The sequence below is a fragment of the Pristis pectinata genome, chromosome 9 (assembly GCF_009764475.1).
Source record: "Pristis pectinata isolate sPriPec2 chromosome 9, sPriPec2.1.pri, whole genome shotgun sequence".
In the NCBI taxonomy this organism is placed as follows: Eukaryota; Metazoa; Chordata; class Chondrichthyes; order Rhinopristiformes; family Pristidae; genus Pristis; species Pristis pectinata.
The window spans coordinates 99533487-99559064 of NC_067413.1; the positions used below are offsets into that span (position 1 = coordinate 99533487).

General features: G+C 38.0%; 1 protein-coding gene across 6 annotated transcripts in view; it reads right to left on the bottom strand.

Annotated features, from left to right (window-relative positions):
- Nucleotides 1–350: 350 nt before the first annotated feature.
- The window catches only part of virma (vir like m6A methyltransferase associated), a 64741-nt gene continuing 39513 nt past the window's right edge, over nt 351–25578 (bottom strand). For 3 of the 6 annotated variants that reach the window (XM_052022689.1, XM_052022690.1, XM_052022691.1), the window contains 11 exons: nt 24463–24680; nt 21076–21208; nt 18586–18738; nt 16328–16488; nt 14462–14558; nt 11641–11807; nt 8328–8650; nt 6693–6752; nt 2201–2263; nt 1625–1759; nt 351–740 (listed from right to left, as the gene is read on the bottom strand). In XM_052022689.1, coding sequence (XP_051878649.1) covers nt 604–740; nt 1625–1759; nt 2201–2263; nt 6693–6752; nt 8328–8650; nt 11641–11807; nt 14462–14558; nt 16328–16488; nt 18586–18738; nt 21076–21208; nt 24463–24680 — 1647 coding nt within the window. In that variant the 3' untranslated portion in view covers nt 351–603. The remainder of the gene's footprint in view (nt 741–1624; nt 1760–2200; nt 2264–6692; nt 6753–8327; nt 8651–11640; nt 11808–14461; nt 14559–16327; nt 16489–18585; nt 18739–21075; nt 21209–24462; nt 24681–25578) is intronic. The other 3 variants (XM_052022693.1, XM_052022694.1, XM_052022692.1) reach the window with 1 other exon arrangement.

Below are 25578 nucleotides of genomic sequence, written 5' to 3' on the forward strand. Positions count from 1 at the left end.
GCTGCATCTGTGTACTGACAATCCTTAAATTGCATCCCAGGCTTTCAGGATAAACTTGATGTTCTGCCATTCTTATTTCCAGTTGTTTCCTTATCAATATCCGATGTAAAATAAAGGGTGCATGGAAGTAGTAGGTTAGTATCACCTCTAGGTTGGTTAATTCATTTGTAATCAAGCACTTGATTCGTAATTCCAAAAGGAACTGTATCATTTAAAAAGGTGAGACAACTGGCAGGGATGCATTCTACAAATGGAGGCCTGTAAAGTCAGAAGTTTAGTGCATCCTGCACAAGATGTGCTCAAATGAAATTTGTGGAACCTCTTTCATTCAATGCACAGGATCTCAGCAATTATGAAACACACCTTTTTGATCAATTTTATTAAAATTTCAATACTGTTATAAAAGAACAACATCTTCCAAATTTCTTCAACAAAAATATCCACTTCTTTAAACTAAATCTCACTGCCAGAAATTACTGGTGCCAAATATTGGTCCGTCAGTGCCACATACTCCACTACAGAATCTCTCTCACGACTTCATCGTCTTGAGGGGAAAACATTTAATTGTTCACTGATAAAGAGAATGTGCAAAAAAAACCCCATTTAACGAGTAAATGATCGCACGTGTCTTCCCCTTCCACTACTTCCTCCGCTAAACTTTCCTCTTGAGCCGCCACCTCCCCATGACGGCCCTGCACCCCGACCCCTTGATGTACGATCGCGGGGACTCTGCCGATAGCCTGTAACAACAACAAAAACAGAAATATCTGTCAGGGATCAATTGCGAAGCACGTATTATTAAAATGGTGCAGGTAGTAGAACGACTTTAGCTACAGAAGTTCTAAACATGATGTAGTTAGGTTTAAAAAATTGTTAACCATTTTGACATGTGTTTTATTAATGTTATTTAACTTAATTATATCATTTAACTGATACAATTATAACTTAGTATAAATTATACCAAAAACAACTTTGAAGTGTACGTTTTTCGTAAACTTGATTGAGGGTCACATCCTCTTTAAAACTCACTATAAGAATTGCCTGAAAGTTTGTCAATTTCTGCCAACCCCCAAAAACAGATTATTAAGAAACATGAAATTCCAATTAATCAAAGCATAACTTCAATGATAACAACACACACAAAATGCTGGAGGAACTCGGCAGGTCAGGCAGCATCAATGGAGAGAAATAAACAGTTGACCCGAAACGTCAACTGTTTATTTCCCTCCACAGATAATGCCTGACCTGCCGAGTTCCTCCAGCATTTTATGTGTGTTGCTCCAGATTCCAGCATCTGCAGAATCTCACGTGTCTAATAAGCCCAAGAGTGTGCTGGATTCACCATTATTTAAAAATCTCCACTCAGTATTTTGTTGGTATGTTATTAAATGTCACTGCCACTTGCAACTAATTTGGGTAGAAAATGCCTTTATTTGCTGATTACTTTAGGCACAAACCTCTACTGAGCAAGTGGCACCAAAGTGAAACACGAGTTTGACGCAACCCCATTTGTCTCTGGCCATTAGATTTTTATTTCTTAATCTATTCATATTAAAAAATACGTATTTTCTTAAAGTAGGGACTTGTGTGGCAGAACTTTAGATTGTCACTATTACGACTGTACCTGCAGATGGCTGCCTGCTCGGGGGAGCTTTGTTAAAGTTGCTCTGACCACCTCGGTTTTCATTGTACGTAGCACGAGGGCTATTCTGGGCACTCCAGCTCGAGCCTCGTCCTCCTTCACGCCGGCTGTAGTTTCCTACAGTAAAAAAACAGCTCTTCAAAGACCATACCAGAAATAACTAATAAACATAGAGTGCATTAGAAGAAAGGACACAAATTACAGCTGAAAAGAGCTGCCTCAATATCTAATGTAAAATATTTTGTAATGAGTATACCTTCACCATGCAATCATTAAACACAGACATAGCAGAGCTTCCCAAGGAGTGGGGAAATGGCACATATTTAAAAGGTCAAAAAAAGCCACAAGAAGACAAACAGCTATGCACAGAGGAGTGGGAGAATGATTTACAAGCCAAACCATAGCATGCTTCCCACTACTATCCTGGGTAAGTAGAGCTGCAGTGGGCATCCTTCCCCAACAGGAGGATGCCATCTTTTCTGTTGCATATTCTTGACTTTTGTTAACAGTTAAATACTGTGCAAACAGATAAAAATATGAAATGTAGTATTGTAGTACCCCATTCATCCAGACTGTTTGCTGCATAAAAAGGGCTTGAAATACCACCGCACAAATGAAATTCTGTAGAAATGAAAGGGACTTTAAAAAAATTGTTTATTCATCAGAAAGCACAATTTTGATACTGTTAAAATTAAATTCACAAAATAATCTGCAGATGAAACATTTTAGCTGCAGTGACAAACTCTTGCAGCAAGGTGCCCAGTTTTGAATCTGACATTTTACAGCCAAATGCACAAGATTTAAAATATATCTGTAGCTGACTGGAGACTGGGAATTAGTTTATTTATGGGCACAATACAAACTCATATTATCTTGTTTGTTTGTTATTTTCTCTATATGGTTTGTATTGCTGAATGTTACAGTTTAATGTATGCACATATAAGTTGGACATTTGAAAATGAGATTATGGCTGTTCAACTAATATACTTGAATAAACTTTTACAATAATCATTTTATGAAGAGCTAACATTCAATTAAAGAAAATGGGAAATCTTAAAGTGCCAGTCCCTCACCAACAAGTGAAACTGTTATTAAAAACACAGCAAATAGTGAGGTGCTGTAGGTCCTGCAGCTGTCTCACAGCTCCAGTGACCTAGCTTCAATTCTGACCTCCGGTGCCATCTGTAGAGTATGCGCATTTTATGTTATTTTTCATCTGGGTTTCCCCTGTTGCTCTGGTTTCCTCCCACAGCCCAAAGATGTGCTGGTTGTTAGGTCAATTGCCTGCTATATATTGCTCCTGATGTAGGTGGGACCAGGAGATTCAGGGGAGTGTTAATGGGCACATGAGGAAAAGGTTGCAGGGAATACAAGTAGAAATGGGACTGGTGTGATTGTTCTGAGAACTAGCATGCAGTCGATGGGCTGAATAGCCTCTGTCATAAGGAAATATGAGATTTAAAATCTGACAACTTTGCAATTTTAAATATAACCATTTGCCTGAAGAACAGTGAAGCATGTTTGGATGTATTAAATATGAACTCTGGTTTCAGTTTTCAGTTGGGATTTTGATTCCATAGGGGTCAGCAACCCACCATGAACTCATTCACCTGGTACCATTCCACTGGGAATGCCTCAAGTCTATGCAAATGAATGAGACAGCCTAGCCAAGCCTAGCTGTGTTTTCAATTTGTATTACAGACCTTGATCCAGCAGGGATCACCAGACAGCAACAAACAGCAAAATGCAGAGCTGGTTTTTTTTGAAGAAACCTCTATCTCAGAGACATTCCGGTTACTTCTACTGCTGATTATTATTTGAATTACCATGCATTTTTTTACGTTAATCCCTTCACTTAAGAGACAATGGCAGGACCCTTAACAGCGTTGATTTACAGAGGGATCTTGGGGGTACAAGTCCATAGCTCCCTGAAAGTGGCTGCACGTTGATTGGGTGGTAAAGAAGGCATATGGCATGCTTGCCTTTATTAGTCGAAGCATTGAGTTCAAGAGTCAGGAAGTTACGTTGCAGCTTTATAGAACTCTATCCGCATCTGGAGTATTGCATTCAGTTCTGGTCGCCCCATTTCAGGAATGATATGGAGGCTTTGGAGAGGGTGCAGAAGAGGTTTACCAGGATGCTGCCTGGATTAGAGGGCATGTGCTATGAGGAAAAGTTGGACAAACTTGGGTAGTGTTCTCTGGAACGGCGGAGGCTGAGGGGAGACCTGATAGAAGTTTATAAGATTATGAGGGGCATAGATAGAGTAGACAGCCAGTATCTTTTATCCCCAGGGTTGAAATGTCTAATACTAGAGGGCATGCATTTAAGGTGAAAGGGGGCAAGTTCAAAGGAGATGTGCAAGGTAAGTTTGTTTGTTTTTTTTACACAGAGAGTGGTGGGTGCCCGGAATATGAAGGCAGATATGATAGAGGCATGCAAGAAGCTCTTAGATAGGCACATGGAAGTGCAGGAAATGGAGGGATATGGAGATTATGTAGGCAGAAGGGATTAGTTTAGTTAGGCCTTTAATTATTAGTTTAATTAGTTCAGCACAACATCATGGGCTAAAAGGGTTTGTTCCTGTGCTGTACTGTTCTATGTTCTAATTCAAAATATAAAGTCCATTTACTTGGCTGAGCTGGCAACATATTTAACATTAGATGCAGCAAAGGAGCAAAGAAGATGCTGTTGTACCAATGGCATTTTCAAAAGCAAGTCAGAGTTATCCTAAAAACTAGACATAGGACATTTGGGTATGGATCCTGCTAGACAAGTTTATCCAAAGCATTGGCCACAGTGAACTCTGCAGACATATATCGAACCTATATGAATTTATTATGGCATCACTCTCAGGGTACTACCATTCCTCACACATCCTGAGCCAATCCTCTATCCGTACAACAAATTGTGGCATAAATTCACATTTCCATTAATGCTTTACACAGACTTTGAAACAATTCAGAGTCAATGAGAACATTTGAAGATGTCTATTTACTTATCAAGTAATGCCAGATGGATCCCATACCTCTGCCTCAAGCACTTCCAAAGACAAAGCATACTTTGCTTGACCAAACTTAGTACATGAAAATTCTCCTAATTTCCTTTAAGATAATTTTAAATTGACGTCTGTTTATCACCAACTGTCCCACCTTAAGCACGTTTTTTTCTATCAGAATCTTTTAAAACTAAAAGTTTGACTCAAGTCTTCTCTGATCCAGTAGAAATAAATCACTATTTCAATACTTGCTCATCTGTAATTTCTTATTCTGGTTTGAACTATGCATAACACAATGTGCTGAATCACGCCGAATGCTGTTACTCAAACTGAAATAAGTTTGGCAATTAAGTGTAATGAACCAATCCGTTCATTTACTCGGGTGGTGAGGCCCAATTTTGCTGGGATTCCTCACCATTCACAAGCCAGACATAGTCTTGGGGTTTTGGATCCATTATTTTCAATGAAGATTCCAGATCTACAGATCGGAAAACTTTGAAGCAATTGAATTATGTGGACTATATTTAAGGAAAAGTCATTGGTAAAAGAAACTGCAAACATTCAGAGTTCAATAGGAAGAATGAAGACTTGGCTGGCGTAACAGGGGACTGCTAGCACAAATGATTCATGTTCCAGGACAACAAGGGGAAAACACTTGAAAACTCTTTTTGGCCCGGAGTGCATTCACCCAGCAATGTGAAAAGCGTCAGGTGGGAAAGTGTCAAACATCCAAGAATTACTGATAGTTATGTGAACATGAAAAAATAACGTACAACCTTCAAGAGTCATGATCTCAAAAAAATCCTTATCCAAGGAAGTTTAAATTTAACTTAAAAAATCTTGCAAATGTTATGCAAAATTTGCCATAGTATCTTTTGCTTTGCAAAATATAACTTTCAGAAATACGTTTAAAAGTATTGTGCACTGTTCAGAAGGTTAATCACTATATTGAATCTAGCATATTAGGTGGATTTTCCCTTAAAACAAGGATGAGAATACTTCATTTGAGTTCTGAAGCAATGAGAGCAGTAAATTAATTGAGCAGAATACATGAAAGTTAAGAAAATTGATATCAGTAGCAATATTTTCCAATTTAGGAACACATTTCTTATTGTGTAATGCCAAGATTATTATTCTACCAGGGCCTCTTGAAATGAAGCAGTAAAATCTGAGAACGGCAGCACATGAATTGGACTTTATTTCTTATCAAGCTCATGAAAAATGCCAGCTTTAAGTTTTATTTTCACTCCCACTGACCAAACGTAGCTTTAACTACCATGCCCTTTGGTGAAATTCCTTCAGACTCAGAATCCATAGCAATCTAGCCTAAATTTCAGCTGCCAATGTTTACTCACAGCAGTTAAAAATTCAGCTTAGTAATAAAGTCACCAGTTTATTGTTTCATCGAGTACCAAATCAGCAGGATGAAATTAGATAGTTTTGATATTAAAATGAAATTGTTGAAAAATCTGACAATTGAACAGTGGTCAGCTTGCATTGTTGTCACAGCCAGTGATTGTAATTTGAATGTCCAGGCCGGTGGAAAGCTGTTGGTACTGGAGCCACAATGTGTCATCACCTGATACCCATGAATCAGTTCATTTTAGTGATTTTTTGAGCTTATATTTAATGTCAGTGCATGGAACAATAATATTTCAGATCCCTGGGATCAGTATCCACCACCTCAGCACCAATGGACCAGGCGTCACACAGCCAGCTGCAGAGTCACCCCTCTCCTCTGCCTCGGTCTCAAGAAAATGCATCACTGTAATTTTTATTTCATTCATACTAGCCAAATTTAATCCCATTAGTCAGGGATGGATTCAAGCCCCTTTGTGCCAATAACCATTATGGATGGAATAAGGTATATAAGCAATTACAATCAAACACCCATTACAAGGAAAGATACTTACTGCCCAAATAATATTTCTGATAAATTTAACTATGATTAACACTGCAATAATCATAACCGATGATGTGTTATAAATTCTTTCTATTGGCCATTTGAAATAATATTATCCCTTACATAGACATGGACAACAAATTACTTACGGTTTCTAGTGCTGGGATGCAGAAGTCCTACTGCATGACCTGGAATAAAAGGTAGGTCTTCTACAAAGAGACAAAGTAAAAGATTAATAAATGCACCACCAACCATATGTCTTGCATCTGACTTACCCCTACATTTGATATTGAATGAAAATATTATATCTTCCTGAGCAAAAGGACAGATATGACTTGCTCATAATAAATAATATTATCCATTTATTAATAACTGGCACTTTTTTTATTTGTCCTATAAATTAAATTTGTCCTATAAATTAAAATGACACCAATTTTACAGAGTATGGTTAGATTTATTCTTCCCTTTAAATCAAATTTGTTCCTTTGTAAATTGTAGCAGCAAAAGAGAATTTGGATATATATACATACGAGGTCAATGGAGAAAAACTGCATCTAATAAAAGAAAACAGTCTGATTCTGTTTCACCCCAACAACATTATAGTAGCAGTATGATGCAAGTGTGTTTTCTCTCCCTTGCCTATGTACATCACAACTATGTGCATAGCCAAGTGTTAAAACCTCCCACAAACACATTTTCACACTAAGAATGCTCCCCTAAAATGTGCAGGAATATTAATAATGAAACTGATGCAAAACATTAAAACTATGGAGGGCTTCTAAAGTATTGCAAGTTCCTTTTCTTTTACCCAAAAATTACAATCCAATTACAACTCTATACAACTTCATCAGATTTCTTAATACCACTTGGGATTCATGTGGCACTCGTTTCTTTTAAATGTTACTGAATCCAGTTTTTTCCAAAATTCTTAAATTATCAGCATTAAAATGTATTTAATAAACATTTAACCACAATGCAGTCTCATATTGGAGATCTACAAGCTGCTTGAGTTGCTCACAGATCTTGTTATCCATGACTATGGATCAAATAATTGAAATGTTAAACACTAATGCTCATTAGTGTAATCTTTTTATTTATTGTTTTTGTTTTGTCAAAAAACAAAGAGCTCTTTATGTTAAATTGAATCCAGTTTCATAATAATCCCTATCAACTTGCAGGTATATTACTCTGATCACACAGGAAAATACCCCTGAGCATTATGTTTATATATAGTCAGAATAAAATTGACAATGAAGCAAGACATTATTGTCAGTGGCCAAAATATTTTTTTTAAATTACACTAGTTCTTAGGAGAGAAAGGTAGAGATGGAGTGGTTTAGGGAGGGAAAGTCGAGCCTTGGACCTATATAGGTGAAAATGTGGCTGCAAATGGTGGAATAGAGGGAGTGGAACTTGCAACAGGAGGCAGAGTTGAAGGAATTCTTTCCAGGATTGTGGTGGGACTGGGATAGGTTAAGAGATGGGGATGCAGCTGCAGAAGTGGTTGAAGTCAACTGAACTGAATTTTGGAAGTGGAGCACAAATGTTGGACATTTATCTCAAGCAACAAGGATTGAATTTTTTTCAAATCTTTATTTCTGGAAGGCCTGCTGAATATTTACAGTGAAATCCCTTTCCTAGTAATAATAAAGCTCATTTTTTGGGCCCACACCTAATAACGCATGTCAGATTACTGGGAATGTAGATCTGCAGTACTTCTATGGTCAATCACTCAGTATCACATTAAAACAATGGGGAATTGTCTCTGGTAAATATTAACAAACCTTTGGGTGCAGGAGGTGTAAAGAAGCGGTTTTGACTGTGAAAGACACCTCGTCCCCTATTCCCAGAAAATCCACCACGAGGAGCTTTCTGAGGTCCTTTATTTGTCCTTTTTGGTGGTGGTGGACCAGAGGAAGGAACATCTTTGCACTCTGCTGCGACAAAATCGTCCACATGCATCGAGGGTGGTCTGCTTGTATTTTGCTTCCGTTGCCTGAATATATCATGAGGTCTGCAATTCGAGCCAAATCCCCCTCTGCCTCGTCCCCGTGGAGGTGGCACCACATGAGCTCGTTTAGCAGGCTCTATATATTCAGATTTTCCACTAAAATAAAATGTAGATAAAGATCACAGATAATTTAAAAATAATTCTACAATGCTCTGTCATGCAAATTATTAATGTAAACAACACAGAAACTTTACAAAGAAACAGGTTTTTAGTACAATAACCACAATTAGATACGGAGCTACCAGCGAACATTAATTAATCTGGTTAAGCATAAAGGAAGAATGAAAAAGTGAAAGGATCAGAGTTGGGAAATATGACGAGAATAGTTAATTCCAGCTGTCGAGCAAGCATTGCAACAAAATTCCTCCTATGCAGTTTTCCTTCAATTATATCAGGAGCAAAAGCAAGATTGTGTGTCTTTTTTTTTACACTGTCTTGTTTTTGCAGTTTTTTTCCACTGCATGGTATAAGTTTATGTATAAAATACATAACTGTATTCTGCGAGTTGTCCGTACCTACAGGCCTGCGATGCTGCTGCAAGTTTTTCACTGTATCTGTACCTCACCGTACTCATGCACATGACAATACACTCAACTTGAGTTAAGATATAACCATGGTGAGTGCAACTTGTGTCCCCAGACGCAATATCCCATTTGCCTCTCCAGTGGCTGCATTCACTCTTTGTGGCTCTGGGACTGTTCTCCCAAGAGGCTGGATGACATATTTGTACTGTAAAGTAGAACAGCCTGTCAGCAGCAACTAAGCCTCAAAAGGCAGACTATAAAACCATGCCCCTGGAGTATTCAGATGGCCTTTGACTGCTAGCTATTGTCAAAGGCCTTTCCAACCGTTTTTGAAATCTCCCGGGTAGTCAGAGATATTGAAATTAACAAGATTAGCATTTAAATGAGTGGGCTTTGTCTCAACATGCTGCATTGCCTGCTGAATGTCTTCAACATTTTATTTTTATTTAGGATTCCCAGCATCTGTAGATTTTGATTTTCAAGTGACAGGGTCTTGCTACTTAAGCCATGGTTGAGGGTCTGGATGTGAAGGGCATCCAGCCCCTCTGCTAAGGACTCTTGTGCTTCCCTGCTAGACTCCAGCGGGGGAGATGGGAGTCAGGTGCAGCTGCACCACATATCCAGCTCATCTCCGACATCCACATTCGCCAATCGGGTAAGAGCTGACCTGGAGGATGACATCGCCGGTATTTCTCTCCTGAACCAGTGACCAGAAGCAAGCATGCTCTGGCCTCACGCCTCCAGCAAAGGGAAAGGGAAGGCATAGAGGGAGAGGAAGTGCAAATACAACATAGCATAATCAAGTATAACCAAAGACCCCACCCACCCCAGACATTCTCTCTTCTCCCCCCCTCCCATCGGGTGGCAGAAGATACGACAGCCTGAAAGCACGTACCACCAGGCTCAAGGACAGCTTCTATTCTGCTGTTATGAGACTATTGAATGGTCCCTAGTACAATAAGATGGATTCTTGACCTCACTATTTACCTCGTTATGACCTTGCACCTTATTGTCTACCTGCACTGCACTTTCTCTGTAGCTGTGACACTTTACTCTGCATTCTGTATTGTTTTACCCTGTACTACCTCAATGCACTGTGTAATGAATTGATCTGTATGGACGGTATGCAAAATAAGTTTTTTACTGTACCTCGGTACATGTGACAATAATTTACCAATCTTAAATACAAAGGAGGTGGTTCCCTGGACATACTGGCTTGGCTTTAAGAGTAAAGCTTTCTCTTAATTAGAACCTGCAATTTTTCTCATTCTTTGGCAAAGGAGTGCCTGAAGTTTAAATGGGAATAGATTTTCGGTTGATTGATCAAGAAATGTAGATGGGTGAATGAAAACACTTTTTGCAGAAGTACTCTTCCAGCACCTGCACAGGTGTTTTCCATGAAAGCATTCAGCTTTTTGTGCTACATTCCACACTGTTTCCTTTTCCTATTGAGTACAATGTGCAAGATCTAAACACTAAATATCCATGTTAGTAGATGTTGGTAACAGTGGAATATTAATTGCAGTTGTTCGTAAGGTACAAAGCAGTATTTTTGAGATTGTTGTTTTAAAAGATTAAAATAGTTATTAATAATAAAAAAGATAGCTTTGGGGAAAGCATAGCATAGATTAAGATTTTTTTTTAAAAAGCATATTTACAAAAGTAGTTTCTTTTAAATCAAACTGTCATTCATAAAACTACCAGTAAAATAGCACTTTCTTAACAAAATTGCAGCACAAAATGTTTTGAGTTGAAGGCATGATTTTATTTAGAAAGGGAAGGTTGCAGATCCTCAGCAGGTTCTCCAAAAGGCTACAGAGGTTAAATTTAGTCCCCTGGGAATGCAAGGAGATCTCCTTGCCCAAACAACTCAAGTTATTGCAATGCAGGGGAAACTGTGTAGGGGGCATTTATTCTCTCTACCCCAACATAAAGAGCACAGAAAATTAGCAGTACTAGAATAGGTGTAAGCCATTCAAACACTGTCACCATTCAATTAGATCATAGTTGACCATTTATTAATAACCTTGGTTGGAGGGGGAGGGGCTGTTGGGGTAAGAAAAGATGATCAGGGAAAGAGTTCCATATTTTCACCTCAACTAGAAACAAGCCATAAATAAAATTTAACTATGGAAAAAAAAATATTTTCTTCATGTTGCACTAATAAGGAATATATGTCAAGACGCTAGGAAACAAAAAAATACTCAGACCTTATTTCAGTAGTGAGAGAAGTCAGATTCAAGAAATAGAGAAGTTTTAATGCGTTTTAGAATGTGTATTTTTGATGAAAATAAATTACATTTGGCAACACCAGTCCAAAACGACTAGTGGAATGAGAGAACTACTTTAAAGAGTTAAAAGGATACCTCTACAAAAATGGAGATGTGAATGTTGTGACTCGCGCATCAATGTGCGATAATAGATAACCAGAACAAAGTATAAAACTAGTTTTATATTCATAAGATATGTATAAATGTACTGGATCAACAGAAGAATCACATTATTTTCTTGTTTCTTTACCATGTACATCAAACAAAAAATGTTAAACTTATGACATCTTACCTGGAAGTGATGAAGGTCTCATGTTTATGTTTTCCCAGTTTAAAACCTTTTGATACCTTGGTTCTACCAGGAGAAGAAGGTTCTGAAAGGAATGATCTTTCCAGTTCTGCCTTCAAGTCCATATCACAGCAGCACTTCTCAGCTAGGTCAATCAAGTCAACCTTGACCTACGAAGAACATTATTGTAAAGATATCAGTGTGTAGAAGCATATCTCAGTTCATAAAACTGCAAACGTGAATTTAAATGAGAATTACAACATATACATTAAAAGAAATGAAAATTTGATAGAATATGTAATTCTCATTAGAGCAGAGAGGGATTGTAATTTTCTAATCAGTACCATGGAACATTTAATATGATCCCCACTTTACAGCTTTTCTATTGAGCCAGAACTTACAGGGAAATGGAAGTGTTCTGTGTCAAACTGCTAGTATTCACCCATTATGTCAGCAAGGAGTGTTTGATGGCTCTGGGCCTGTAGCCGCTGGAGTTTAGAAGGATGAGGGGGGAATCTCATTGAAACCTACCAAATATTGAAAGGCCTGGATAGAGTGGGTGTGGAGAGGATGTTCCCAGTAGTGGGAGAGTCTAGGACCAGAGGGCACAGCCTCAGAATAGAAGGACGTCCCTTTAGAACAGAGATGAGGCGGAATTTCTTTAGCCAGAGGGCAGTGAGTCTGTGGAATTCATTGCCACAGACGGCTGTGGAGGCCAAGTCATTGGGTGTATTTAAAGAGGTTGATAGGTTCTTGATTAGTAAGGGCATCAAATATTATGGGGAGAAGGCAGGAGAATGGGGTTGAGAGAGAAGAATAAATTAGCCATGATCAAATGGCAGAGCAGACTCGATGGGCCGAATGGCCTAATTCTGCTCCTATGTCTTATGGTCTTATGTTCTAAGTAGCGAACTTTTGCCTCAACACAGAAGTCCAGAACTTATTAGCCAGGCTCTCTTGGCAGTTTCCTGGCTGCACTTTGATGTTGCAGCATTACACCATCTTGCTGAACTATCTAACACATACAATAGGGAACCAATTACCTCAGGCTCCTGCATCACCAATCCCCCTCTGCTCTTTATACTGGCCATGTCCCTTCTCCACTCTCAGTCCCAATGCAGGGTTTCAACACAAAACCTCAACAATTCCTCCGCCCTACTGAGTTCCTCCAACAGATTGTTTGATGATAACAAAGGCCCTTGCTTCTTCTTTGAACAGAGTTCAAACCAGACCCGTCCACCATCACTGTCCTCCACCTGACTGAATTTGTTCTCACATTGAAGAACCTTTGACTCCACTCTTCTTCTTCCAAGTAAAAAGGCATTACCATGGGAACCCTTATGGGTCCAAGCTATGCCAGTCTCTGCAGGATATATGGAATATTCTTTGATTCAGTCTTAGTCAGAACCTCTATGTTTTGAAACAATGATGACTGAATTGATGCTGCTTTTACTCTCAACCCAAAGTTTAAAATAATTACTCTTGTTTGCTATCAATTTCAGCACTGCTTTCAATTTCATATTGTCTATCTTTGACATTTCCCTTCAACTTCTCTATCTCCATTTCAGGGGATACGTTAGCAATGAATGTTAACTCAACTACAGTTCCTCCCACTCTGTTTCCTGCACAGTCTCTATTACATTTTCCCTGTTTCAGGCTTTGTCACATCCATTCTGATCTTGCCATCTTCCACTAGAGTATTTCTGATCCTTTTTGCTTAACCATGAGTTTATCCCCACCAGAGTTGGAAGGGCCCTCAAACCTGCCTTGTCCATTTCATACACACTCTATCTCCACACTAGCCTTTTCACATTTTTCTGGGTGGCAAACACACTTTTTAGATGAAGCAGAATTTATTTTAGATTACTACATTCACTGGTCATGACGTGGTATGTTGAGGTAACCACTTTGCAGAACACCTCCATTTAGCTTGTAAGGATGGCCATGAGCTTCTAGTTATCATGTTAATTCCAATCCCATTCGCTGGGGTCTGATTTCCCAAGCTGCCTTTCCATCTTTGACTGCCTGCACTGCTCCAAAACAGGCCCAGCACAACTTTGGAGTAACAATACTTCTTCCAACTAGACAGATTTCAGTGTTTTCAGCCTTTGTACCTCATATTGCTAGACATTTTCCCCCCTCTCTACTGGTAACTGCACATTTATCTTCTCTTATCTCACCTTCTACGGACATACTTTTTGTATTCACTCACGCCTGTTTCACCTTGCTCCAGCTTCCCTTTCGTCATTTAATCTCTCCTGCCTTCTAGTATCAGAAATCTTTCTTTGTATCTTAAAACCAGTCTAAATGTTAAACTCTCGTCAGAACTGAGAAAAGTTATTAAATTAAAATATTAGCTGTTCCTCTGTCCACAGATACTGCCTGACCCAAATATTTCCAACAATGTTTGTTTTAGTTTAGGCTTAAAGCATGTGCATTACTTTACACTTGAGTACTACAATACAGTTCTGAAGACTTATTTAAAAGACATTACCATAGCCATTTTTATTTTATGTTGACCCTGTGCCTTACTGACTTGACATACTGAAATTTGTTAAATGATCGACAACCTACTGGAGGAACCCAGTGGGTTGAGCAGCATCTGTGATGGGAAAGGTATTGTCAACATTTCAAGGACTCCAGATTCCAGCATCTTCATATCCATTTGTTAAATGATCCATTTTTCAACTTTAGCATATCTCTTTTGATGACATATGGATGTGTATGTCTAAGTGTCTGTGTGTGTTTGTACATTTTCTTCCCATCTTCCTCAGATAAACTTTTATTTAAAAAACTTAAAAAAGCTCTCTATTTTTGCACTTACCATATCCAAATCTGTGTCAAGCTCCTCAGTTTGGAATGGGGAAAGCCACAGGCTCTTTAACTGGTCATCCATAACATCCGCTAACACATATACGGTCCTAGAGTAAACAAAATATTTTGTCGTTGAATTAGAAATGCAAACTCTAGCAGCTGAATAAATTTTTCAAACCTAAAGTTCAGAGTTTATTGCTTTTCCAGAAGACAAAGAGATTTGTGCTATTTTAAATGTGAGGCAAGAATTCCAATAAACCAGAGATGTTAAGTCCACTATAACCTGAAGTTCAAACTCTGAATATCCTTCTGGAACTGAAGCACCTAATATGGAATGATTACCAAGACCTACTGAATGAGAGCAGAGTTATAGCAAACCTGATATATGACAGCCAATTCAACTTTCTTAAATTCTATATTTCATTCAAGCCAGCAACACATACCAAACAGGCATGGTAGTGTAGCGGTTAGCATAACACTATTATAGCACCGGGTTCAATTCCAGTCTCTGTCTGTAAGGAGTTTGTACGTTCTCCCTGTGCCTGCGTGGGTTTCCTCCAGGTGCTTTGGTTTCCTCCCACATTCCAAAGACGTACGGGTTAGGAAGTTGTGGGCATGCTATGTTGGCGCCGGAAGCGTGGCGACACTTGCGGGCTGCCCCCAGAACACTCTACACAAAAGATGCATTTCACTGTGTGTTTCGATGTACGTGTGACTAATAAAGATATCTTATCTTACATTATCAATGATTATCCAAACTAAAAAAAACAGAGCACTTTGGTAAATCAATAATCCTCCAACCCACTGTTTGGAAATCTTGATGAATCAGCATCTGCCTCACTGGGTACTGTTCCTCTGCTCCCTTTAAACTCACCGGGCTCCTATTTCCCACACTCCCTTTAAACTCTCCAGGGCCGTTTCCTATGGGCCCTTCAAATTCACCATGACCCCGTTTCCCACGCTCTCTTTAACTCAATGAGTTCACTAGTAGTTCATATACTACTGTGTAACCTCTAAGAAGTGAATGTAAAATGTGTTTGGGTTGTGTTAAGAGTAATACCCAATAGCCTGAAAGAATCTGCTAATCCGGCACGATCAAAGTCCCAGCGGTGCTGGATTATCAGCATTTTACTTTATAAAGAGATCTTTATAAATTCCAGTTATAGTTGCAGTTTTTAAATGCAGAATTGATAGTTAATTGTAAGATAAAAATTACAAGTCCAAAAATATCTGAAGAATTTTCCAAAGTTGTGCTATTGCTGTTTTCAGGTTTTGGACAGCCTCCTTTACCTTTTCCTTCCTTAGCTGCATGAGCACCAACCGATCTCCACATCATCTCTAAGCTCACTGGCAATGCCAGACAGATGTTATACACACTTCTAACCACTTTCAAACTGGACACTGGCTCACTGCACTTCAAAAAAAATATCGGGACTTCCAATAACAACAAATCATCTTAAGGTCAAGTTTAAAATATTACCCACATTGTTAGTTTATGTACATTTATTATACTGTCTGGTGGTCTTCAAACTCTTCACTGCTCTGCTGTCATCTTAAAATGATTGAAATAAAAGGCCAAAATTGAATACACTAAATAAATTATATTAAATCAGCCTCTAATTAATATAAATTAATCAGAATAAACAGGACTGCTGAAATATGGTTGTAAAATTAAAGCTTTACAGAAGAGTAGATGACACAAGGTATTTGTATTGTTTCTTTTATATTACATAACTAGGCTTTAAAATGGGTTCCCAACTTAAAAAATAGCCCAGATTCATTTTTGTTTAGTCATCACCATGTTAGCATTCCCTTGGAATTTTTTTTAAAATGCAAAAAGGTACTAATTGAAATTTCAGAGAGGCACACTGTGTACCTGTTGTTAAACTGGACAGGAAGAGGTTCTGCAGCTGGAAGGACAGGTTCAACATCCTGCTCAGTGGGTGGCATAACATCTGAAGTAGTTTCCAATATCTGTCGCAATCCAACAACATTTTCTAGTAAAGAGTCAAAACTATCATCCTCTTTACACAGCTCCTGTGACAAAAAGAAAATATCTTTTTACAAATCCATAACTGTAACTACACTACTTGAAGACAGCTGTAAAAATTATACTCAAATCAAGACTAACATATTTACAAAATGTGGTTTGAAATGATTGGTTTGAAATATTTCTCAAAAATAATGTAGAATTAAAAATATGGCAGATTTTAAGTTATTAGCTGCTGCTCACTTCTGCAAATATCTCAACTATCTTGAAGTATATTTGGTTGAAAAATTACAGCAGAAATGTTCTACCCTGTTATCTACAACATGCCAGATTTTCCAGGTGCTGGTTACTCAATTATGCCAGCTAGCCTGAAGCTGACCCATGAGCTGCACCAGCACTGCCCCATCATTGGCCTGGAAGCTTCCTCAGATCTGTCCCGAAGTTGTCCTGTGAGCTCCCTTGATGCCGACCCAATGTTAGCTTGGGGACTCCCTCAGCACAACCCTAATGTTAGATCTGAAGAGCTGGTTACTGAAGCATGCTAGTAAATAACACTGGATAATATGGGTATGCAAGGTGTAAATATCTTCCATGCCAAAGGCAAATATCCCTAAATGTCAGCTTGTTGCAAGGCACTATTCAGAATTTATTTTGGGATGGATACAATGGGCAGTGGTTCTGCATCTGAGGATAATGGTTTCAAATGTGCTTCAAGCTTTATTTCACCTGTTTTGAACAAAAACCCAATGAACTGCACTAAGTTTCATTAGGATGATAGCTGAGCCATTCTTTTACATCATCTTGCCCACAGAAAATTTAAAATTCAAATATATACAGTTTGACAATATGGGAAAGAACTCAAAATAACAGAATGCCTTTATTTCTAAATTTGTAAAAAAAAAACTTTAAATTATCATCTGCCAGATGATCTTCCTAATAGGATAGTAACCTCAAAAGATATTTTAGAAGAATTTAGTAGATGAAGAAATGGAAATCATTTCTATGTTGTCCTATTTCTCTCCCCCCCCCCCCACTTTATGTTATTACAAATTGATCTTATGATTTTAACATTAATACAAATTGGGTTCAGGGACATTAATACATGTGCCAGAAAGCCTTTAAATTAGGATCCTCGTTCAGGTGACAATGTGAGCTCACAGAATCTCAAGTCACCACGTGGGCAATACAACAATAACATTGACAATGCAATGGAAATGTTTTCCAACTAGTCAGAATCGAAAACTTATTGTGAAATTCAATGAAGAAAAAATGCAGATGCTGGAAATATTAAACAGAAAATGTTGAAAACACTCAGCAGGTCAGCAGCTTCTGTGAATCCAGAAACAGAGTCAACGTTTCATGTCAGTGTTCCTTTATCATAACCGGAAAAGTGAGAGAATACAGGTTTAAGTTGTAGAGGACTGGAAGACTAGTAACAGAATATCTGTGATCAGCTAGAGACCAAGGTTGCCCCTGTAACGTAATTGCTTTTGGTATCACTTGTTAGACACAGAAACAAAGCAACTTGTTGGAACTCTTCAGACAGAACAAGCAAATGCTGGGAATCTGAAACAAGAGAGAATGCTGGTAAAACCAAGCAGGTCAGGCATCAACTTAGAGAGAAACTAAGTTAATGTTATAGGAGGGTGGCTGTAAAGAATCCTAAGGGCTACCATGTGCCTAGCCAAAAAAAAATTCATTGTTTATCCTCAAGCCTACACTGTTCATTGTTGGAACTGCACAGACAGAGAGATCAGCATAGGAATAAGACATAGAACATTACAGCACAGTACAAGCGCTTCGGCCCATGATTCTGTATTGACATTTTATCCTGTTCTAATATCTATCTAATCCTTCCCTCCCACATAACCCCCCATTTCTCTACCATCCATAAGATGGAGAACTAAAGCAATAAGCAATTGGCAGCCATTTAATAACTATCCAGGAAAGAACAACATATTCCATATGACAATTCCTACTTTCCTATGATGATGTCACAGAGTTTCATTAAGCTCAAGATAAATGACATGTAATTTTCATGAGAAATACATATATAGCAGTTTACATTGCTATCATTTCAATATTTAAACACAGATGCCTTGCTGTCAAAGAAAATCTGAAAAAAAAAACTCAGAAAATCATACCGTTAGAACTTTATCAAGTTCAAACAGCAAGTGATCATCAGTAGATTCCTTCCACTTTAACAGCTGTTTCACTTCTGCAGCACTGAGTGCTGAAGATCGGGGAGTCTGGAGCCCATCCACCTCCATAGGACCACCTTCCTCTCCACAGCTGGCCTATGAGACAATTACAAGCATCTATGAACCAAACTTATCAAAAATTGATTTAATGTACTTCAACCCAGAGAAGTACTGTTTTTCCAAAACATAATACTTTCTCAATAATTTTAGTCTCTCTCAAATTAGCCAGTTCCAATAATATCATACATAATTTATTTTAATACCAGAAAAAATTTACAAAATATTGATATCATCAGAGCAGATTTTATTAACCAGATGGACCAAATGCCTTCATTCCCAACTGATTAAACCCAAAGTTTACATTGATTCTGATTCAAGCAACTAATGGTAGGATTTATGCAAATAGCAAGAGTTCTTAAATTCTGAAAGCACTTTTTGTTGTCCTTAGCCAATCTCTTCATGCATTCAGTTAACTTTGTTCTTCTGGAAACAATTTGACAGTTGAGGAATAAAAACGAGAATCACAATTGAAGAAACTGTCCATTAATAAATTTATTTTCTGCTTCATTATGTACGCATTTAATGAGCTTAAATGTTTCTTGCTATTACTCCATATTTTATCAGGACAGCAAATTAATTTGACAAGTAAAATGCCAATTTTTTAGGGTCATTATCAAGCCAAATATTGCACAACTTTGAAAAAAAAACTATAATGCTTATATAAAAATACAATTTCTGGATTGCAAGAAAGAAAAGTTATTTTTAATAGAAATGGTGAATCCATTGAAAGAGCAAATCTATAAAAAGTAAATATTGTTTATGTACATTTAACACAAATGATGCAAGATTAAAGTCATTTTTGAAGTATTTAACTAAGTGATTTAAATGAGTAGAGCAATTCTGTGCAAGGCTTAAAAGTAGTTTGGCATTTTTAGGAAAACTAGCCTTAAATTAACTGTGCAAATTATAACCGGAGATCAGCTTTGAATTAATTGATACCCTTGATGAAAGGTCTCTCAATGTTTTTGACTTGGAAGCCAATTTAGATTCTGATATTTGATTTACACTAGTTTAGCATCTCCATGGTGAAACAATTTTTATAGATGATAAAATTATAAAATTAATGCTCTTTGAGCTGAAATAATGGAAATCAATCAATATACAGACAGAAGTAAGAACAGAATCTTTATAAACACATGAAAAGCAGTATTTGAGATATTACAAATGGGAGGCACATATCTTGACAATAAACATTAAATACAATAAATGCAAACTAAATATAAAACAATTTCAAAATATAATCTATATTTAAATAGTTATATAATGTAGTAAAATATCCAAGGCATTTCATAGGAGTATTGCCAAATAATAGTTGACACTGAACCAGATAAACCAAAGAGAAATAGATTCAGTGATTAGAGAATAAAATTTGTAGTCATGTTTGTTGTCCGTATTTGTGGTATCTGGCATTGTGTTTTCAGATGAGATTGCCAAGAAACAGCAAACAGCTGAAAGATAGAAAGGGTCTGCAGGTGGCTTTTTGGGAGAGTCCACAAGAAATCAATGCAATAACATGGTTGGGAAAGGAACAGCATGTTCAGGGATCTTGGAGAGGAAAGGGATATTTAAGACGGATGGTATTTTGCAAAGAGTGTTAAAGGTCAGTTTTTGAGGACAAAAGTAAAAATAGTAGAGGGAGATTGTATCTGAGTGGGAACCATTAACAATGCTAACAGGACACTACAAGACCATTCAGCAGTTTAATGAGAACTGAGCTGAGGAGCAGAAAGTGGCTCTCAAGAGCAATACAAGTTTAGAGAGGGCATTAGGGGAAATAGGGCAGAAAACAACCCAAAAGCTTGTCCAACAAATTGAACACAAGCACCTAATGTCTTTGTGGTTATAAGATCACAGGCATGGTAGTGTAGCAGTTAGCGTAACTGCTATTACAGCACCAGCGACCCGGGTTCAATTCCGTCTGCTGCCCATAACGAGTTTGTACATTCTCCCCGTGTCTGCGTGGGTTTCCACCGGGTGCTCCGGTTTCCTCCCACAATCCAAAGACATACGAGTTAGAAAGTTGTGGGCATGCTATGTTGGCACTGGAAGCGTGGCGATACTTGCAGGCTGCCTCCAGAACACTACGCAAAACGTGCATTTCACTGTGTTTCAATATACATGTGACTAATAAAGATATCTTATCTTATATAACCTAACTGTTGCTCCAACACAATTTGATCCAAGATGCTTCAAATGTGTAAATGTATAATTATCCAAACCCCAAACAGTAAAGGTCGGAATACTCTGATTTTATAGTAAGATATTACAAATATTATGCCACATTATAAAGAGACACAACTCTAAATATATAATTGTTGCAATCCCTTTTTGTAAGCTGTTGTATTGATAAAACAAAATATATTTACCACTTACCAAACCGTCTGTATTTATGATCTGCCGCAGAAAATCCAGCAATGAGGAAGCCAACTCAGCCATTTCTTTGTTGAAGTTATGAACCACACGGTTTAGCAGAGAATAGAGGGCGTTATTAAATTGCCTCAAAGCACTATTTGAAGGGAAAAAATTAAAAACATGTAGACTAATTACATGTTCATAATCAAGCTTTTTCATGATTTATTCTTTCACATAGGGCCACCTAAACAAGATTTTTGAGTAAGCTTAAACTGTGGCAAGATTAACAAGTTCTAATTATGATAATGACCCTTTTGGGTACATTTATCATTATATATGTCAGTTAACAACATCTATCGCTTCTCTTGAATGGGAGAGAATGCAGTGCGTGTCATTTTTGTGGATTATACAGCATAAATCCACATAAATGACACGCACTGTTTTCTCTCTCATTCAAGAGATGCAATAGATGTTGTTAATGTACATTTTCAATCAGTATTTGAATCAGAACCCCTTAAGACAAAGATAAGGACGGATATTGGAAATATGGAACAAGAGGCAGGTGGATGTTGAAAAGCAAAGGAAGAGGCTAAAAGGAAGCTTTTCAGAATGGAATGTTTGTTGAGGGTTTCCACGGAGGTGGTGCTGGGGATGTTCATTTTTACAGATAAGTCATTTTGATGCAAGAGTTCAGAGAACACTGATAATATTTGCTGAGGGCACCAAGTTTTGGGGATTGAGCTACAGCAAAAATTATCAAGAAATGTGGAAAACTGTAAAGGTGCACAGATATACTAACAGAATAAGAAGACAACTGATACACAAGTGTAGAAGCATATGCTATTTTAAACAGTGAAAGGGAAAGCAATGGACCAACCTCAATGTGAAGTTTCATGCATCAAAGGTTAGCGCAAACAAGAGAGTTACAGCAAGATGTCAAACTTGGTTTTGTATCAAGAGATGTTGAATACAAAATCAAGGAGGTAACATTGAACTTGCAAAAGATCTTTGGCTAAAGTTGAAGTCTTCCACACAATTATGGATAACCCAAATTATCCTTAACTTAAAAGAATTAACTTTTTAAAATTATTTTTCTTAAATTTCCCTGATTCCGTCTTTCTTTCCCTCACTTTACTTTTGTTTCCATACATGCTTTTATAAATAATTAATTATTTCAACTTGCACTTCCTGATTTAACTCTGTAGGAACTAACCAGGATAGCACAGTAAATCTGATGCTAGGATTATGATGCACATTTAACCGATGCCCATTGACCTGGATCAGGATACACATAAAAATTCATGCTTTCAGCAAACACTAAGCTAATGTTAAGGCACAACTGCAAAGCCTAGTATCAGGAGATGCAAGAGAGTGCAGATGCTGAAATCTGGAGCAACAGGGACAGTCTATTTCCCTCCACAGATGATGCCTGGCCCAATGAGTTCCTCCAGCATCTTGTTTGTTAAGCCTAGCATCAGTTCCAGATAGCTAATGCAAACTAAAGCCATGTCAGCCTCTCTTAAAGTTGTAGTATATTGGAAATCATTCTAAACTATGACAGTTTTCTCAAAGGAATGGCAGACAACTAGTTGAACTGGGTGCCTCAATTTTTTGGGGATACAATAGACCTCAGATGTTGGTATCTGGAGCAAAAAACAAACTGCTGGAGGAACTCAGCAGGTCCACCCAGTAGGTTGTTTCTTGCTCCTCAATTTTTTGATCTGGCTCTATAGACTTTGGTAAATAGGGTGAAGTAAAAGAGGTCCTTGATCTATTGGCTGCCAGAAAGCTCTCTGGATACCATTGAAGTCTAAAATGGCAGCAATCAAAGGATCAAAAGGAGGAGTCAAACCCTAATGAGGTATCCAAACATATTGTACAGTTTTCCCTCATACTCTTGCAAGAGAATATGGTGTAAAATCAGCACCAGCAACTGCAAGCTACCATGTATAAGCAGAGCACCAAAGGCTAACATTCCAGGAAGATAAAGCGATGACCATTACTGCAGCAGCCATCTCAGAACATGGGGAAGATGACTAGAAGCCCATATTTAGTGTTCCTCGTTTGCCTCCTGCCCTCATCTTAAACTTATACCATTCATTCAAATCGCCATGAACTCTCAACTTTAAAATATTTGAAGTCAGTAACAGATAATTCAGCAAACTACAAAAAATATTTCACCAATGAAACAATAATCAAAAACTATAATGCTATTCACAAATTAGGCCATAACTCACAAAATAATGGAAAACTAAAATGCAGTTTATGTAACTTTAGATAATACTTGTTGGCCTAAAGAATATTCAAATAGTTTTTTTTAAAGCAGATATTTCAAAATGAATTGGCAAATACGGTTTCAAAATGTACAATCTCCATTTTGTCTTCAGGCAATAAATGTTAATGTTATAGCAGAGTTTTGGCTTGCCCATGATCCGATTTGGTATTTTACACTGTCTATAAACTGTCCAAACGTGTCTGACAATTTTCAGATCATCCTAAAGCATTCTACAAACGTATCCATTATAAGACCATAAGAGCAGAATTAGGCAATTCGGCCCATTGAGTCTACTCCACCATTCGATCATGGCTGATTTATTTTTCCCTCTCAACCCTTTTCTCCTGCCTTCTCCCCGTAACCTTTGACACCCTTACTAATCAAGAACCTATCAACCTCCACTTTAAGTACACCCAATGACTTGGCCTCCACAGCCCTCTGTGGCAATGAATTCCACAGATTCACCACCCTCTGGCCAAAGAAATTCCTCTTCATCTCTGTTCTAAAGGGACGTCCTATTCTGAGCCCGTGCCCTCTGGACCTAGGCTCTCGCACTACTGGAAACATCCTCTCCACATCCACTCTATCCAGGCCTTTCAATTTTCGGTAGGTTTCAATGAGATCCCCCCTCATCCTTCTAAACTCCAGCAACAGGCCCAGAACCATCAAACACTCCTCATACACTAACTCTTTTATCCCTGGGATCATTCTCATGAATCTCCTCTGGATCCTCTCCAACGCCAGCACATTAGATATGGGGCCCATAACTGCTCACAATGGGATCAAGACCTAAAACTAAGCGGAATTGTTAATTATTCCAGGTAAAACCAGTCCCACAACCTATTTTGGAATTAAGACTCATCTTCTGAGGTAACTGGATGATCCAAACAGGATAAATTGGATTCTCCTGTTTGTTTGTATTGTATAGAAGCAAACAGGATAATATGTCTTCACAATAACCAGCATATTATTTTAGTCCTCAAGTATTGCAGAACTAAGATTCTTTCAAATGGAATAAAATTCTTCACCTCATTAGAAGCTTACTCAGATCAAATCCACTGCATGCCATCTTCTTAACTGGCAGCTTAATATTATTAAAATAAAACATTTGAAATTGCTTCTAAGAACATTACCTCTTCAAATAGAAAAAGCCATATTCATGTTCTGTTAAAAATATCATAGTCCTGAGGCAGGTAAGAACTGTGGTATATGTGGTCTCATTATTAGCCAGTGCTTGCAAGAAAGTATCACAAATTGATGACAAAAACTCTCCACTTGGCAGGGAATTGGACAGCTGCTCCAGGTCAGAACTAGATCCCTCAGCTGAATTATTCAAGATCAACGAAATGTCCTGCAAAGATGGTGAGAATAAAAAAAGTATCAGAACACCGTTGACAGCTTTTATTCTACTTGCATTAAAGCCATCATTTCAAACAGTACACTCAAATTGACCTCCTTATTGTAGGGCTAACTAATAACGGCAACTGAAGAAATAACCAAATTTACATTAACAAGTGCAATATGAAAAACAAATTCTTATTTTCTGTCTTGTCGCCAAAGGTATTTGCTGCAGAAGAACCAGCAGTCAGAGCCAAGAAGGACTGTGCAAGGACTTGAGCGGCACGGTAGCATTGCGGTTAGCGCAATGCTATTACAGCACCAGTGATTGGGGTTCGATTCCCGTCGCTGTCTGTAAGGAGTTTGTACGTTCTCCCGTGCCTGCGTGCGTTTCCTCCGGGTGCTCCGGTTTCCTCCCACATTGCAAAGACGTACGGGTAGGTTAATTGGGTTTAAAATGGGCGCGTGGACTCATTGGGCCGGAAGGGCCTGTTACCACGCTGTAAATAAAAATTTTTTTTAAATTTAATTTAAATTAATTTAGTCAGAAAAATAGCGATTAGCCAAGGTAAATCAGATATATCAGCCAATGTGCCAAAGAGAACACCATATTTTCAGACTGACACAACTGTGAAACTTAATAAATTTATGCTTTTTCCCTAAAAGCCTTACAGGAAATGGAATTAAAAAAAACAGCAATAAAAATAATTACTCAATAGTTCAGGCAGCAACTGTGGACAGGAAAAGAGAGTTCATGCTTCAGGTTGCTGACCTGTCATCATAACTCAAAGATCATCAGAATGAAGACACAAGACTGAAGATGCTGGAAATCTAGAGCAGCACACAGGAACTGGTTCTCAGGAAGATGTTACAGGAACTCAGCAGGTCGGGCAGCATCTATGGAGGGAAAT